Below are 15,286 nucleotides of genomic sequence, written 5' to 3' on the forward strand. Positions count from 1 at the left end.
TTTATTTCAATGCACAAGATCGTTCAGAAATTATATTTACATAAAAATACATGCCCAACATTTTTTTGATGAGGTGTATTAAAGTTGCGATATCCATATATCAACATCAGATTTCACAAAGCATTGATGCCTGGCTGTGTTATGAACGTACTGGCTGAAAGCATGTAATTCTATTACAGTCTCCATTTGCATAGAAGTGTAAAGTTTTACCAGTAGGGAAATAAAACATGTTCTTTTGACCAAAAAAAAGGATACATACAATGGGGTCAATTTGTCTGCTCCACAATATGCCCTAGGGTTTAATGGAACCTGAACAAAATAATGGTATTTTCTTTTTTGCATGTCAGTAAACATATGGTTTTGAATTTTTAATTTCATGCAAATGCATTCCAGAGATTTGCTCAACAATTTTGTTCAAGAAGTTATTTCTCAACAGATCTTTGCAGTTGGTCCCATGTAAGCTGCTAACATAAACTGAAAGTTTTACATCAGCTGATGTGGAACACATGCAGCTCTGGCAACATAATAAGTACAGTCAATGTACCAGATCAAGGCCTTCACTGGCGATAAAAATGTTTGGCAGTAAAATATTTTTGCTGTGATAATACTTACTTGTTCATAATATTTAAGGAGCAAATTCACCACACTGCAAATCCAGCCATCCAAAAATTAAAAAGACTTCTGCCACGTTTTCTGGCTTGTTTTAGCAGCAATAGTGTTAAAAAGTCATCTGCTTACCAATGTGAAAGTCAGAATAGAGTGGTCTCCCCCTTGGAAAGAAAGTGGGGGAAAAAAAATCTCTTCAATCACCAGTTCATGCTGGAGGAGATGTGCATGTTCTTTGGAGGCTGTAACTGCAGGGAGTGCTTGTACCATGCTAATATGACAATAGAATAGTTAAGAGGTAGTTACATTCCCTTACCCAATAGATGACCCTGCCCTCAGTCTCCTAATGCACGTAAAGCAGTTTCAAGTCATGTCAGATACCAGCAAGGGTTAGCATATGATTTATTTATTTATGCAGTTGGAGAAAAAATGTCCACTTACTCAAATACAGCAGATGTAGAGTAATCTGCATCATTATGAAGCTGCTGAATGAACTGGGAAGAATAACCCAATGCACTGCTGAAGGACCTGGGAAGTTAAGAAATTGCACTGCTGAATGATCTGGGAAGAATAACCCAGTGCATGCTGAATGACCTGGGAAGATAAACCCACTGCACTGCTGAATGACTTGAGAAGAATAACCCATTGCATGATAAATGACCTTGAAAGAATAACCCATTGCAAGATGAACTGCCTGGGAAGACAGCCAAGTAAATGCTTAATGACCTGGGAAGATAACCCATTGCAATGCTGAATGACCTGGGAAGATAAGAAATTGCACTGCTGAATGATCTTGGAAGAATAACCCACTGCATGATGAATGACTTGGGAAGACAGCCCAGTGCATGCTGAATGAGCTGGGAATATAACCCAATACACTGCTGAATGACTAGGGAAGATAACCCAATGCACTGCTGAATGACCTGGGAAGTCAAGAAACTGCACTGCTGAATGACCTGGGAAGACTAACCCAATTGCAAGTGACTGATAACCTATGAGATGCCCTTGGGTAGAAGGTTTCAAAGACACCTATGAGATGCCCTTGGGTAGAATTCTTAAAAACAGTAATTCTACAACAAGGGACTGATAACCTATGAGATGCTTTTGGTAGAAAGCCTCAAAGCAGTGGTTTCACAACAAGGGACTGATAACCTATGAGATGCTTTTGGTAGAAGGTCTCAAAGGCAGTGGTTCCACAACAAGGGATTGGTAACCTATGATATGCTCTTTGGTAGAGGGTCTCAAAGACAGTGGTTCCACAACAAGGGACTGATAACCTATGAGATGCCCTTGGGTAGAAGGTCTCAAAGACTGGTACAACAAGGTACTGATAATCTATGAGATGCCCTTGGGTAGAGGTCTCAAAGACTGTGGTACAACAAGGTACTAATAATCTATGAGATGCCCTTGGGTAGAGGTCTCAAAGACACCAGTTCCACAACAAGGGACTGATAACCTGTGAGCAGAAGACTTCTCACTGAAAGCAGAGGTCGTAATGAAATCAGGTGGTTAAAGCCTTTGATCAAGACAAGTTTGCAAGATGGTCAGAGAGGTCTTTGTTCTGGTCTATATCCTCTATTATGATCTTAAAATTTGTCAGAAATCATTAACCAGGACCCCTTGATTATGATAAAAGCTTACATCTTCTCCTCTAAGAACTGTATTAGAAGTCAGCTATGTGCTGTACTGAGGTTTCTGCTCACATTAGTGGAAGACAAATCTCCACTACCCCACATAGGCTTTAAAGAGGTGTTTCTGCTCACACCAGTGGAAGATAAATATCCACTAACCCACACAGGCTTTCAGTGTGGTGGGCGTGTAACCATCAATTCTCTCCACAATTTATGCTGAGAACTAATAATTTCTGAGTGCTTGCTTGATACGAGCCTAACAGGTAGGTTCCATCAGTATTTTGCAGGATTTCTGAAATCAGATGAGTTGGACGTGTAGGCATTGAGAACATTCCAATTCAGTGATAGCTGATTGCTTAGGCTTTCACATTTGAACTGACAAGACATTCTACCTCACTGCTAATAGGTCCAAGAACAGTTGACCCCTCTAGGCACAGGTTCAATTGAAGATCAAGGGGTGAATGAATCATTTGGTGTGAAATGGCTGATTCTGTCAGGACAGTGACTGATGACAAAACAATCGGAGAAAATTCCATACCAGATGGAAGAGGTCTGGTTACTGGGTTACCCCTTACATTCTGATAAAACTGACACAAAATTAAGTTGTCAGATAGAAAACATCCTTTCGAGACAGTGTTTCCTGCCATGGTTGAAAGACATTCACTATGGTCTTGATCTTCAGCAGATTGATTCATAATTGGTGCTCATGAAGAGGCCAAACTGTAGTCACATGGAAGGAAGGCAGGAAGTGGGTACCCCAACCTGCTGTCATGGAGTCTGTGTAGATTGTAATTTCGTGTGGTTTATTCTGCAGCGGATACATCTATTTGCTGAGATGCAACCTTGTACTTTCAGAAAATTGTATTGCTTGTTCCTGTGGATAAACTTTTGGATGCCACTCGGATACAAGAATTACCTGTAGTGGTCTCATGAACAGAAGCCCGGATGAGGAGATCCACAATCATATTCTTAACCAATTATTCCATGTCAAGGAAGGACTCCTGGTCCAAAACACATAGAGGAAGGTCTTGACATTCTTGGGTCTGCAATGTCTCTGTTGAAAACAGGAACTTAACTGTGAAAACTGGTGCATGTGACCTGTGGAAAGCCAGCTTCAAATTTGATGGCAGTCATGGGTGTAAAAATTACCTGTATCCCACTGTAGCAGAAATTATACAGAAATATTATACGAGTTTTCTAAATCATATTCCAGACATGCACTTATTTAAATACAGCAATAACAATGTGAAAGGTCTCACTAGCATCCTGTGCAGGTATTACCAAGTGAGCCTAACTGTGTACAGGTACATATCAAGGTGGCCTAACTGTGTACAGGTTCATACCAAGGGAGCCTAAGTGTGTGAGGATGGCAAAGTGATGATACTGAAAAACCAAACACTTTGTGGTTGAAAGAAGTATACTTCCCTTTGCAGAGAACACTCCAACTTGCTTTAAGGTCAAAAACGTCCAAAATATTTGTATGTGGACTGCAAGGACTCTCTGTAGACAGCATGCTACTCAGTGGAAGTTGTAACTTAAGTATACACAGGATTTGGCACCAATCCCTGTATCAAAGGGAGATCACTCTAATTACCACATATGTGGGCAAATAATGTTTTTTGCTTTTTAGATAAAACATTTTAGTCTGGCATGGCTGGATTTGCAAGGTAGTGATAGCTCTCCTAAGGTATTATGGTTGGGCTAACATATTTGAAGAGAGTACTGACCATGATCAGAGTATAAAGTTTGAAATCAAGTCATATAGGGATATCAGGTTATTACCAACACGCCTGCCATCTTGAACTGGGCGTAGGTCATATCCCTGTCTGATTTCTGCCATAAGCTTTTCTATGGGATCCAATTCCCTCTTTGGTGGAGTGTTCATCTTCCTTTTGTCAACCTGAAATGCACAAAAACAGAATGGAGAGTGTGTGAAAAATAACCAGTACTAGTCATCTTTCTTAATATATCGAAACTGTAATGATGTAATGGCCCTAGCTCAGCTATGTCTTAGTTCACTGTCTTGTGGATTAGTGTACAAAGAGCTTGACTGCTTCCTACTGTTGTTCCATATGTGTCCATTGAAATCTTGATAAGAATAAAGGTAAAGGAATCGGACTAAATATGGTGACTCAGATGCACAGCATTGTGATGTCATTTTGACACCTGCTCACTTACTACCATATAATATCACTAGTCTCATGTTCCATCAATGAAAGTAAAGAATCCTGTTTTTTTTCTCTCCAAAATGTTAAACAAAATCTTCTGATTCTGCACCAAAGGAACATAAGAGCAAAGATCAGATTAAATACAATTAAAAGTAGTTTTCAAAGTTATCAATGGGTACATTTTTCTCCACATGGCATTTTACAATGAAATTTACAACATTATAGCAGCAGTGTTATCATACCATGGGGAGGTAATTCACTGTGTATGTATTGTCTGGATTTTTAGAACCTGCCCAACAACAAACAATATGGAGCCAAGGACTGACATTGCATAATGTACCAGCAGAACAGGGTCTGAGCTGTTTGTTCTACTTATGATCATGATATGCAGGCACATTAAGTCATCAGGTAACCATGTGCTTAATCTGTGGTTGTTGTTGTTGTGATTTGGATTTTTAACGTAGCTTTAACAATTTTTCAGTCATATCACTATGATGTCTGCAATGTGGCAGTTTATAGTGATGTCTAGCACTGTGGCATCATGCTGCAGACATGTAGCATTATGTCCCACCCAGTCACATTATCCTGACACCAGATCAACCAGTCCTAACACTAACCTCTTGATGCTGAGTACCAAGCGAGGTAGCTGTTAGTACCATTTTTGTAAGTCTTTGGTATGACTCAGCCGGGGATCAAACCCACGACCTCCTGCATCCAAGGCGGATGCTCTAACCACTAGGCCACCCAAGCGGTCATGCTTAATCTGACAGATCTTTAAGTTATGTATAACTTAAATAATAAAAGTCATTATTCCCTTGCATTAACAAAGTAATTTACAGATGCAGCATCAGAAATAATGAAGCACCAATTATTATTCTTATTCTATTATTAGCTTCTTCCTTGGGAACTTTTCTTCTACAGTGTTGTTTGGCTTTTGTTGGGGTACAGTGGCCATGCAAAAGGTACCTAGTGCTGAATCTAAAAATGTATTAAAGTAATTGACTTCACAAGTGAACAAAGAGCTTTAATTTCAGTTTATTTCCAATTATTGGGTTAGTATGCATTCCATTCACCCTCGAAGCATAAAGGCCTTCGTAATGTCAAAACTGATACAGTGTTGTCAAATGGTGTTTCCTTGCTGCTGTAAGCAAAGTCCTACCTTCCTGCTGATTTCTGGTCAATAATTATTTATTATTACAGAAAAAATGTGGTTGCAAATTAAGATACAGATAACAGTAGCACATGATTATTCAAGGCAAGTCACTCATGCCCTAGGGTTATAGAAACTTTAAGCAAGTCATCCATGTAGGATTTACCAACAACTGGCAAGTCACACATACAGTGTTATGCCTACTTTTGGCAAGTCACCCATGCCCAAGGGTTCTACAAACTTCTGGCAAGTCACCCATGCAGTGTTATACCTACTTCTGGAAAGTCATCCATGGCATTATACCTACTTCTGATAAGTTACCCATGGAGTGTTATACCAACTTCTGGAAAGTCACCCATGGCATTATACCTGCTTCTGACAAGTTACCCATGGAGTGTTATACCAACTTCTGGAAAGTCACCCATGGCATTATACCTGCTTCTGACAAGTTACCCATGGAGTGTTATACCAACTTCTGGAAAGTCACCCATGGCATTATATCTACTTCTGATAAGTTACCCATGGAGTGTTATACCAACTTCTGGAAAGTCACCCATGGCATTATACCTACTTCAGATAAGTTACCCATGGAGTGTTATACCAACTTCTGGAAAGTCACCCATGGCATTATACCTACTTCTGATAAGTTACCCATGGAGTGTTATACCAACTTCTGCCAAGCATGCAGTGCTACACTAACCCCCTCTTCTCTGGTGCCAAACTTCTGCATTATGAAAGCCAGTGTCCATGACAATGTGGAAAAGAATCGTACAAATTTATTTAAGCCCATGTCAAAAGAGTTCTCTTTGTCCATTTTTCAGGATATAAGAAATATATTGTTAGATGTAGCACCAGTTAAAATTTGTGATGCTATTTTAAAACAGCTACAGTACCTCTCATTGCATAAAATACCAGAAAGGATGAATTGCCAATCTGGATCACATAACCTACATTTTAAGGACACAGTGCTACCATAAAATGCCTGAAAGCATGAACTGCCAATCTGGGTCACACAACCTACATTTTAAGGACACAGTGTTACCATAAAATGCCTGAAAGCACAAGATGTAAAATTTGATTGTTAATCTGGGTCACAACCTACATTTTAAGGTCACATGTTACCATAAAATACCTGAAAGCATTAGATGTAAAATTTGATTGCTAATCTGGGTCACACAACCTACATTTGATGGACACACTGTTGCCACTCACCACAAACTATCTCCAAATAAAGCCATATGATCTTGCAGCGAAAGTGCATGAGAAATGACCTACATGCAAAACTTGACCAAACAGCCATGGACTGATGGATGGAGGATGTAATTTAGAGATGAGGGTAAAATTCCCCTCCTAACATTCAAGTTGGGCATAATAATTTACATTTTACATGTAAAACAACATTCCCATTGTTTCTTATCAGCCAAAACTACAAACAAGTTAAATAAATTAGGCAGTAATTTAAAAAGCTAATGTTATTGGATCCATGATGAGTTACGAAGGCGGATCATGTAATAGGGACAGGTATTATGTCAATTGGTCAGGTACACTACAATGTTATAGGGACAGGTGTTATGTTAATTGGTCAAGGTACATTACAATCTTTGTGAGAATAAATGAATCCAGTTCAAAAACAATACCAGTTCAAAACTATTAAAAGTGAGGAATGTTTGTTTTTATACTTTAATTTATAATCAGTTATACCAAATGATGGAATATATTTATTTTCATATTTATTTTCTGCATGGTACAATGTTATCATCTCTACTAAATTATGGGAAATGAAATAACTCTTGGATTTTTTTTATACCTATGATCAATTTTATGACTGTACAATAATGAGTTGGGAACTTTTTTGTAAAACAGATAAGAACAGTCAACAATCAAAGGCTGAATTGCATATTATGCTGACACAAGCAAATGTCATTCAATAAAGTAAACATACACATGACACAAAATAAATTTTAAAAATCCCCAGGAACTTAATGCCTTAAAGTGGGTTTGAATATGCTTTTACAGCAAGCAGTGACAGAAGAATGTGTCATCCAGGTACATACTTCAAAGACAGCATGCAAACAATAAATTTAAAAAACCACATTGATATAATACAAGTCAGACGTACCACAGTTTGTTAACATATGGATGTATGTATAGGGTTTAACATGTCAGCACAATACTGGATACATAGTGCTGATTAAAACATTTTTTCCAATAATGCAAACATACAAAATTGCAGAAATACTTTATGAAGATAAAACCTTTCAAATAAATGTTAACACCAGTCCTGTGAGATAAATGGTAAAGATGTTAAAATTCTTTGAAAAGTATATAAAATACATAAAGGTTAAAAATATAAAATCCTCAAAATGAATGCCAAATTTGTTATAGGAATCACATTGTTGTTGTTGTTGTAGGGTTTAATGCCATTTTTCAGCACATGATAGGCTGTGCATGGCGGCCAGTATTAATGGTGGAGGAAGAACCCGGGAAAACCCTGGGAAGAACCACCGACCCTTGAGAAAACACTGGCAAGCTTTTCACATTCTTTAAAAACAAATCCAAGGTTTTCCCTGGTGGTACATCATCATAAAGATTTGTAACTGAAGTTATATAAAATACTTTTGTCTTACTGGGTGAAGTTGAAATATTCAATTAGAATGTTTTGATCTGTCAGTGGATACTGGCAAAGTATGCACTGTCTGTGGATACTGGCAAAGTATGCAGTCAGTGGATACTGGAAAAGTATGCACTGTCCAGGGATACTGGCAAAGTATGCATTTTCATGGACACTGGCAAAGTTTGCACTGTTGGTGGATACTGGCAAAGTATGTACTGTTAGACATTTGTGTACTATATGTGAGCAGAGCAATACCACCTCGTATTTGATCTCAATTAAGTCCTGTATAACCTGAGTAAAAACCTTCTTGTCTACTCCAAATCAGCGTTTACCAAGACCTGTATTAAATCCATGTCTTTTTTACATTTTTCCCTCATCAAAAATGAAATGTATTTAGACTGAGAGAAGTAAGCAGTGGTAAGCAATATAAGCAATATTGACATCTATTATACAATGTTCATTCTAGGAGTATGTGAGTGCATGATTCTCGTTCTTTTAAATTATAACAAAATATCATGGCCATGTGAAACCCAGGAGTTGAATCAATACTGTATAACTGACTTCCACCCCAATGTAAGCCAAAAATAAACTTCTTCCACTGAATCCTACTTCTCTCAGGCAATGCATTTTTACTTAAAAATTTAAGAGATGTAAAATTGCAAAACGAATAAGTAATGAAACTAAAAAAGAATTGAGGAATGCTCATTTTCATTTCAAACATTAACATGTACATTGCATGAACTAAAGAACACTTAAAAACAGCATGGATGTCAATGCATAGTCAAAAATCAAACACCAGGCAGTGGTTATAAAATGATACACTTAAGAACACTTAAAGACGGCAATGATGTCAATGCATAGTCTAAAATCAAACACCAGGCAGTGGTTATAAAATGATACACTTAAGAACACTTAAAGACAGCAGTGATGTCAATGCATAGTCAAAAATCAAACACCAGGCAGTGGTTATAAAATGATACACTTAAGAACACTTAAAGACAGCAGGGATGTCAATGCATAGTCTAAAATCAAACACCAGGCATGTTATATTCATTTTAAAAGGAAATTAATTCTTGTTCAATTTAGTAATGGTATCTGACTGGACAAAAATTAAAAGATATATTTATTTGATATAAATCTTCTCCTTGGGCTGGTTGATAATATGTTTAATTGATTTTTTAAAAAAAAACTTCTTGGTCAGGTTAGTGCATGGGAAACTTACAGATCTGAGTGGGGGTCGAGATCGGATGAAATCTACTATCACAGCATGAGCATCATTCTTGATTTTAGGTGGAATGTCACCATTCACCTGAAAGCCAAACACATGCTGAATCAGTCACTGCAAAAGAACGTTTACAAAGCAAAATATTTCAAAACAGAGGATACAAAATACATGCAGATGGCAGTTTTCTAGAGTCACATTCCATCATGAAGAACATAGTCAAACCTGCTTGGGAGGTCACCTTCATTAACCACTGTTCTTCAACAGCCACATTTTCAAGTTCAGTTGTACCACCAAATAAATGACCTTTATTAAGCCACCAATCATCTTAGGAGGACATTAAGTTTACTTTCAACAGGGACTGCTTACAACAGGTGTGACTCTATAGGTGTGTCACTACCAAGACTTCTGAAATATATCTGTTATTACAATACTTGCTGTAATTCAGTCACAAATGCCTCAGACAGCTCTATTTCATTACAGTTGTTGTTGTTGTGGGGTTTAACGCCATTTTTCAGCACACGATAGGCTATGCATGAAGACCAGTATTAATGGTGGAGGAAGAACCCGGGAAAATCCCAGGAAGAACCACCGACCCACGAGAAGCTACTGGCAAGCTTTCTCCCATACCCACATTGGCCGCTTTCATTACAGAGCTGCTCATTATAAGGCAAGTTCCAGATATAATCTGGTCATACCATGTACCTCATGAAAAGGTGTCATATAAATAAATGTTATTCATAAAACTATCAATTAACATGAAAAATTTATGAAATGATACAATTCAAGTTGAAAATCACTAAAACTTTATTTCTGGTCTCTAAAAGCCAGTAACCATTTCTGTAGTATATGACCGTCAGCTCCTGTATTCACCTGGAGGCCATAGGATACCCAGAAATTACCATCAATACAAAGCCAATGAGCCTAACTGGACTATTGAACATTTAAAGCATGCACCACTTACAGCAATTTGAGGCTATAAAATGATCCCATATATGTTAATGGAGAAGCACAATTACTGTCCAAGTTAATAAACAGTTTGTGTCATTTCTTACAAAGCATGAGCATCTATATGACATGGAACTGTTTTGTGTGTCACACTCATCTGATCTGAGGATATGTTCATAATGGTGGCCTATTACATACACTTCAATCATTTAGGACACTTTGAGTCATGTAAGCTAAGACCATGCATTTATTTTAAAGTGGAATAAACAAAGGTATTCTTTATTATGAACATGAGTAAAAGTGCTGGAAAAAAACTTGTTAGTGGATCACACACAACTGCTCCACTGATAGATATAGGATCAAATTAGTACCTCATTGACAAAGGAGGTATGGATACTAATATTAGTATTAACATTGCTTATAATTCTACTGATTGCTGCACCACAAATCTTCATCTCATTATTCTCCTTTCCTGGATCACAAAAATAATCTTACACTGCTTATAACTATATATTTTTTCTGCATCCCACTCTACGACAGCACATTTTGTTTGAAATCAAATGACTCTCTGCAATGGATGCATGATATGGCAGGACCCAGGTTACATGGCAAGTTAACCAGTTAACCTCGTATTGGAGTATTAAGTTGGGTCTGGCTGAGTATTATGTTGGGCCTAGTCCACCACCAAAACAGAGGTACTGCTGTGTGTACATTATACATATGCTGACTGAACAAAATAATCCATCTACTATTTGTGTGGAATGTTAAACCACCAGGTCAATATGTTAGAGCTATCCAATCCTATCTGATGCTAGTGAAATCTCACCATTATTCTGTTGAGCTTGAAACGTCCTAACCGTATGTCTTCCAAGAGAATCTCAAAAGGTGTAAGTTCAAATTCGATGGGAGATAGTGGAACATGCTCCACTTTTTTCAACCTGACTCCATTACGCAGCTCTCGCATGATCTGTACCCACAGCCGGGCCTGGAAAATGTCAGTAGAACATGCATGCATATACGAGCTACAACTATCTTAAAGTACACAATACACTGCAGACAAAAATAACAAATACAATTTCAATAAATGCTCTGAAAATCTGATTTTAGCCATTATTTTAAAATCTAAGTGCTCTCAATCATCAAATTCTAAAATCATATGAATTATTACCATCTCAAGTTTAACGGGGGAAGAGGTTTTGTTTGCATCACCATACAAAGAAGATAACGGCTGTTTAAGAGGAACTAATACCATATTAAGACATTTTTTAAAAGTACATGGCTACTGTGATTGACACAATATTACGGCTTATTTTAAAGAGGTCTACATTGACTGACACCTAATTAGGACTTCTTTTTAGATGGCCACTGTAACTGATACCTTATTAGGATTTATTTAAGATCAGACAGCTATTGTCACTGACACATATTAGGACTTGTTTTAAAGCAGATAGCCACTGTAGTTGCCACCTTACTAGGTTTTATTTAAAGAAAGATGGCCACTATCATAGACACCTATTAGGCCATATTTTAAAGCAAATGGCCTCTGTGACTGAAACCTTACTGGGACATATTTGAAGGCAGATGACCACTGTGATTGACAGGTTGCTGGGACTTATTTGAAGGAATATAGCCACTGTGATCGACACTTATTAGGGCTTATTTTAAAGCAAATGGCCTCTGTAATTGACAGCTAATTAGGATTTATTTGAAGGAAGATGGCCACTGTGATTGACAATGTATTGGAACTTATTTGAAGGAAGATGGTCACTGTAATTAACACTTATTGGGACTTATTTGAAGGAAGATGTTCACTGTGATTAACACCTTATTGGGACTTATTTTAAAGCAAATCACCTCTGTAATTGACACCTTATTGGGACTTATTTGAAGGAAGATGGCCACTATGATTGACAATTTATTGGGATTTATTTGAAGGAAGATGGTCACTGTAATTGACACCTTATTGGGACTTATTTTAAAACATGGCCTCTGAAAATTGACACCTTATTGGGATTTATTTGAAGGAAGATGGTCACTGTGATTAACACCTTATTGGGACTTATTTGAAGGAATGTGGTCACTGTGATTAACACCTTATTGGGACTTATTTTAAAGCAAATGGCCTCTGTAATTGACACCTTATTGGGACTTATTTGAAGAAAGATGGCCACTATGATTGACAATTTATTGGAACTTATTTGAAGGAAGATGGTCACTGTGATTAAAAAACACCTTATTGGGACTTATTTAAAGGAAGATGGTCACTGTCATTGACAATTTATTGGGATTATTTGAAGGAACATGGCCACTGTGATTGACACTTATTAGGTCTTATTTTAAAACAAATGGCCACTGTGATTAACACCGTATTAGTACTTATTTGAAGAAAGATGGACACTGTGATTGACACCTCTTAGGACTTATTTGAAAGCAAGGGCTACTGTAATTAACACTGTATTAGTACTTATTTGACTTATCTGAAGGAGGATGGCAACTGTTATTGATACATATTAGAACTTATTTTAAAGCAGATGGTCACTGTGATGGGCACTTTATTAGGATTTATATTGAAGCAAACAGCTATGGTGAAATGCACATCTAAATCTACAGGACATGCACATATAAATGCATTAAGAGTTAGATAGTAAGTATTCATTATTTTCAACTTAAGTTATGTCAAATTATAAATTTGAAATAATTTATCATGAAAAAAATCAAAGAAAGTATGATTATTATGTACACTGTTAACATGTCCATCTTATCATAACATCTTATGATTACTACCATTATATAAAGCTCTTTACAGCAGTGCTGTTAAGCCATCAATAGAAATGCTATTCAAGCCAATTCCAATAATTACAAGCACACATAAAGGATACATGTGCCAGTGTCAATTTACATGTTATATAAATGTCAAACAAGATCACACAAACAGCAGATAATACACCCATCTGGTGACATTTCCCTACTAATGACCTTGATCCATGAATTGGGGACTTGACCACCGGATGATAAGGTGTGAATCTGGCAAAACGTTCATCTAAATATCTCAGTGTGTTAAAGTGACAGCCTGGATAAATATCTCAATCTGTTAAAGTGACAGCCTGGATAAATATCTCAATCTGTTAAAGTGACAGCTTGGGTAAATACTCATGGTGTTAAAGTGACAGCCTGGATAAATATCTCAATGTTAAAGTGACAGCCTGGATAAATATCTCAATCTGTTAAAGTGACAGCTTAGGTAAAAACTCATGGTGTTAAAGTGACAGCCTGGATAAATATCTCAATGTGTTAAAGTGACAGCCTTGATAAATATCTCAATGTGTTAATGTGTCAGCTTGGGTAAATACTCATGGTATTAAAGTGACAGCCTGGATGAATATCTCAGTTTGTTAAAGTGACAGCTTGGGTAAATATCTCAATGTGTTTAAGTGACATCCTGGATAAATATCTCAATGTGTTAAAGTGACAGCCTGGATAAATACTCAAAAAGTGACCGCCTGACTTCAGTTATCCCTTGTTCTGACTTTGACCTTAAGGAAGGACATGAATGAATATGCTAGACAATGTCAAGTGATGATATATTTAGGACTGTTCATGCATATAAATCTCTGATTTATACTTTCCTGTGCCATGATCTTTACCTTTAGGCAGAGGGCACAAGTATGGATCCCTATCTGAACACTCAAGTTTTATGATTTTTATTTCGTTTAGCATTCTAGCAACTCTTTTATACATCACAAAATTTGTATATTCAGTTAACAAATAAATAAACAAACAACAAATCAACAAATCAAACACCTGCTGATAGCACAAAATAACAACTATAACCTGCTGGAGCTTATATGATTACACAAGAACATTTGGAAACAAAAAATACAGTGTGCTCTTCTTCTATTACCACTAAACAGCAGTGTTGCACTTTGAAAGTGGGATTGCAGGTGTTTACTGCAATTTTTGCTATGTTTCCCAAATTTAGGCTCATGTGTGCACCTTTCTGTCATAGACAAAAAATGTTCCTAATAATTTTCTTTAGTGTACATCTGTCCATGTCTATGATGGACCAAGTAATGGCCAAGGTCGCTAAAGGTAGTAAATATTTCATATGATGGTTATTATCGATTTTAAAACAAACTCTAGGCAAACCAAACAGTCAAGGTTTGAAATAGCTTGCAAAGTTGCTGATGACCTTACATATTTTTAAGGCAGAATTATTGACAAAAGATATTTAATTTCAGGCATGAAAAACTTGTAGAAATACAGAATTTGGCATTTATCTGTAACCTGTGAATTATTAGTCTGAAAAGAAAAATAAGATAACACTGGAATCAATACAATTAATACTGGTTGATAATCATTACAATAAATACTGGCTGATAATTATTACAATAAAATACTGGTTGATAATAGGTGATTAACACTTAAGCTAGTTTAGAGTAAGATATCAAATGGAAAATTCCAATGGTGAAGCAGATATTCAAACATCTAGCACGAAAATCCTTTTGAGGCATTATTTGACCACTTGATAAAATATACATAACAATTCAATCGTCCAAGAGAAAGATGAGAGTGCAGAGCTGATATCAACAGTTAAGGTGGCTAAATTATCAAAGCAAATAAGATCATTTCAATTTGTTACCACTACCAGAGCATTAAGTACTCTCTGGTATTTTCTTGAAATGATGTATGTCCTCCAAATCTGGAGGAAATAAGGCCATAATGCCCTCTACCCTTGGGATCTTATGTGCAATACAGCAACAAGGCAAAAATGTGCAGTCAAAACAAATGACAAAACCATCATGGTCAAATGCCATCGCCTCACGCAGATTTCAAATCCATATCATTAAAACAAGGGTTCTGCTTTGACATAATGACCCGCCAGTGTGCATACATAAAACTGCACAGTGCATTGTTCTAGTCCAAAACTCAACAAAGGCAGGCAGCATT

At 36.9% G+C, this 15,286-nt stretch overlaps 1 protein-coding gene across 7 annotated transcripts in view; it reads right to left on the bottom strand.

Moving 5' to 3' along the window:
- LOC149785872 (protein spire homolog 1-like) overlaps window positions 1-15,286 on the bottom strand; it is a 181,322-nt gene that overhangs the window by 44,510 nt on the left and 121,526 nt on the right. For 5 of the 7 annotated variants that reach the window (XR_016425471.1, XM_089979852.1, XM_089979856.1 and 2 more), the window contains exons 6-8: window positions 11,166-11,324; window positions 9,392-9,478; window positions 4,020-4,137 (exon numbers count right to left, since the gene is read on the bottom strand). Coding sequence is in view for 6 of the 7 variants with exons in the window: in XM_089979852.1 (XP_089835978.1) it covers window positions 4,020-4,137; window positions 9,392-9,478; window positions 11,166-11,324 (364 nt within the window). In the remaining variant the exon portion in view is untranslated. The remainder of the gene's footprint in view (window positions 1-4,019; window positions 4,138-9,391; window positions 9,479-11,165; window positions 11,325-15,286) is intronic. The other 2 variants (XM_089979854.1, XM_089979855.1) reach the window with 2 other exon arrangements.

This window comes from Sinohyriopsis cumingii, chromosome 13 (genome assembly GCF_028554795.1).
Source record: "Sinohyriopsis cumingii isolate HCF-2022 chromosome 13, ASM2855479v2, whole genome shotgun sequence".
Taxonomy (NCBI): Eukaryota; Metazoa; Mollusca; class Bivalvia; order Unionida; family Unionidae; genus Sinohyriopsis; species Sinohyriopsis cumingii.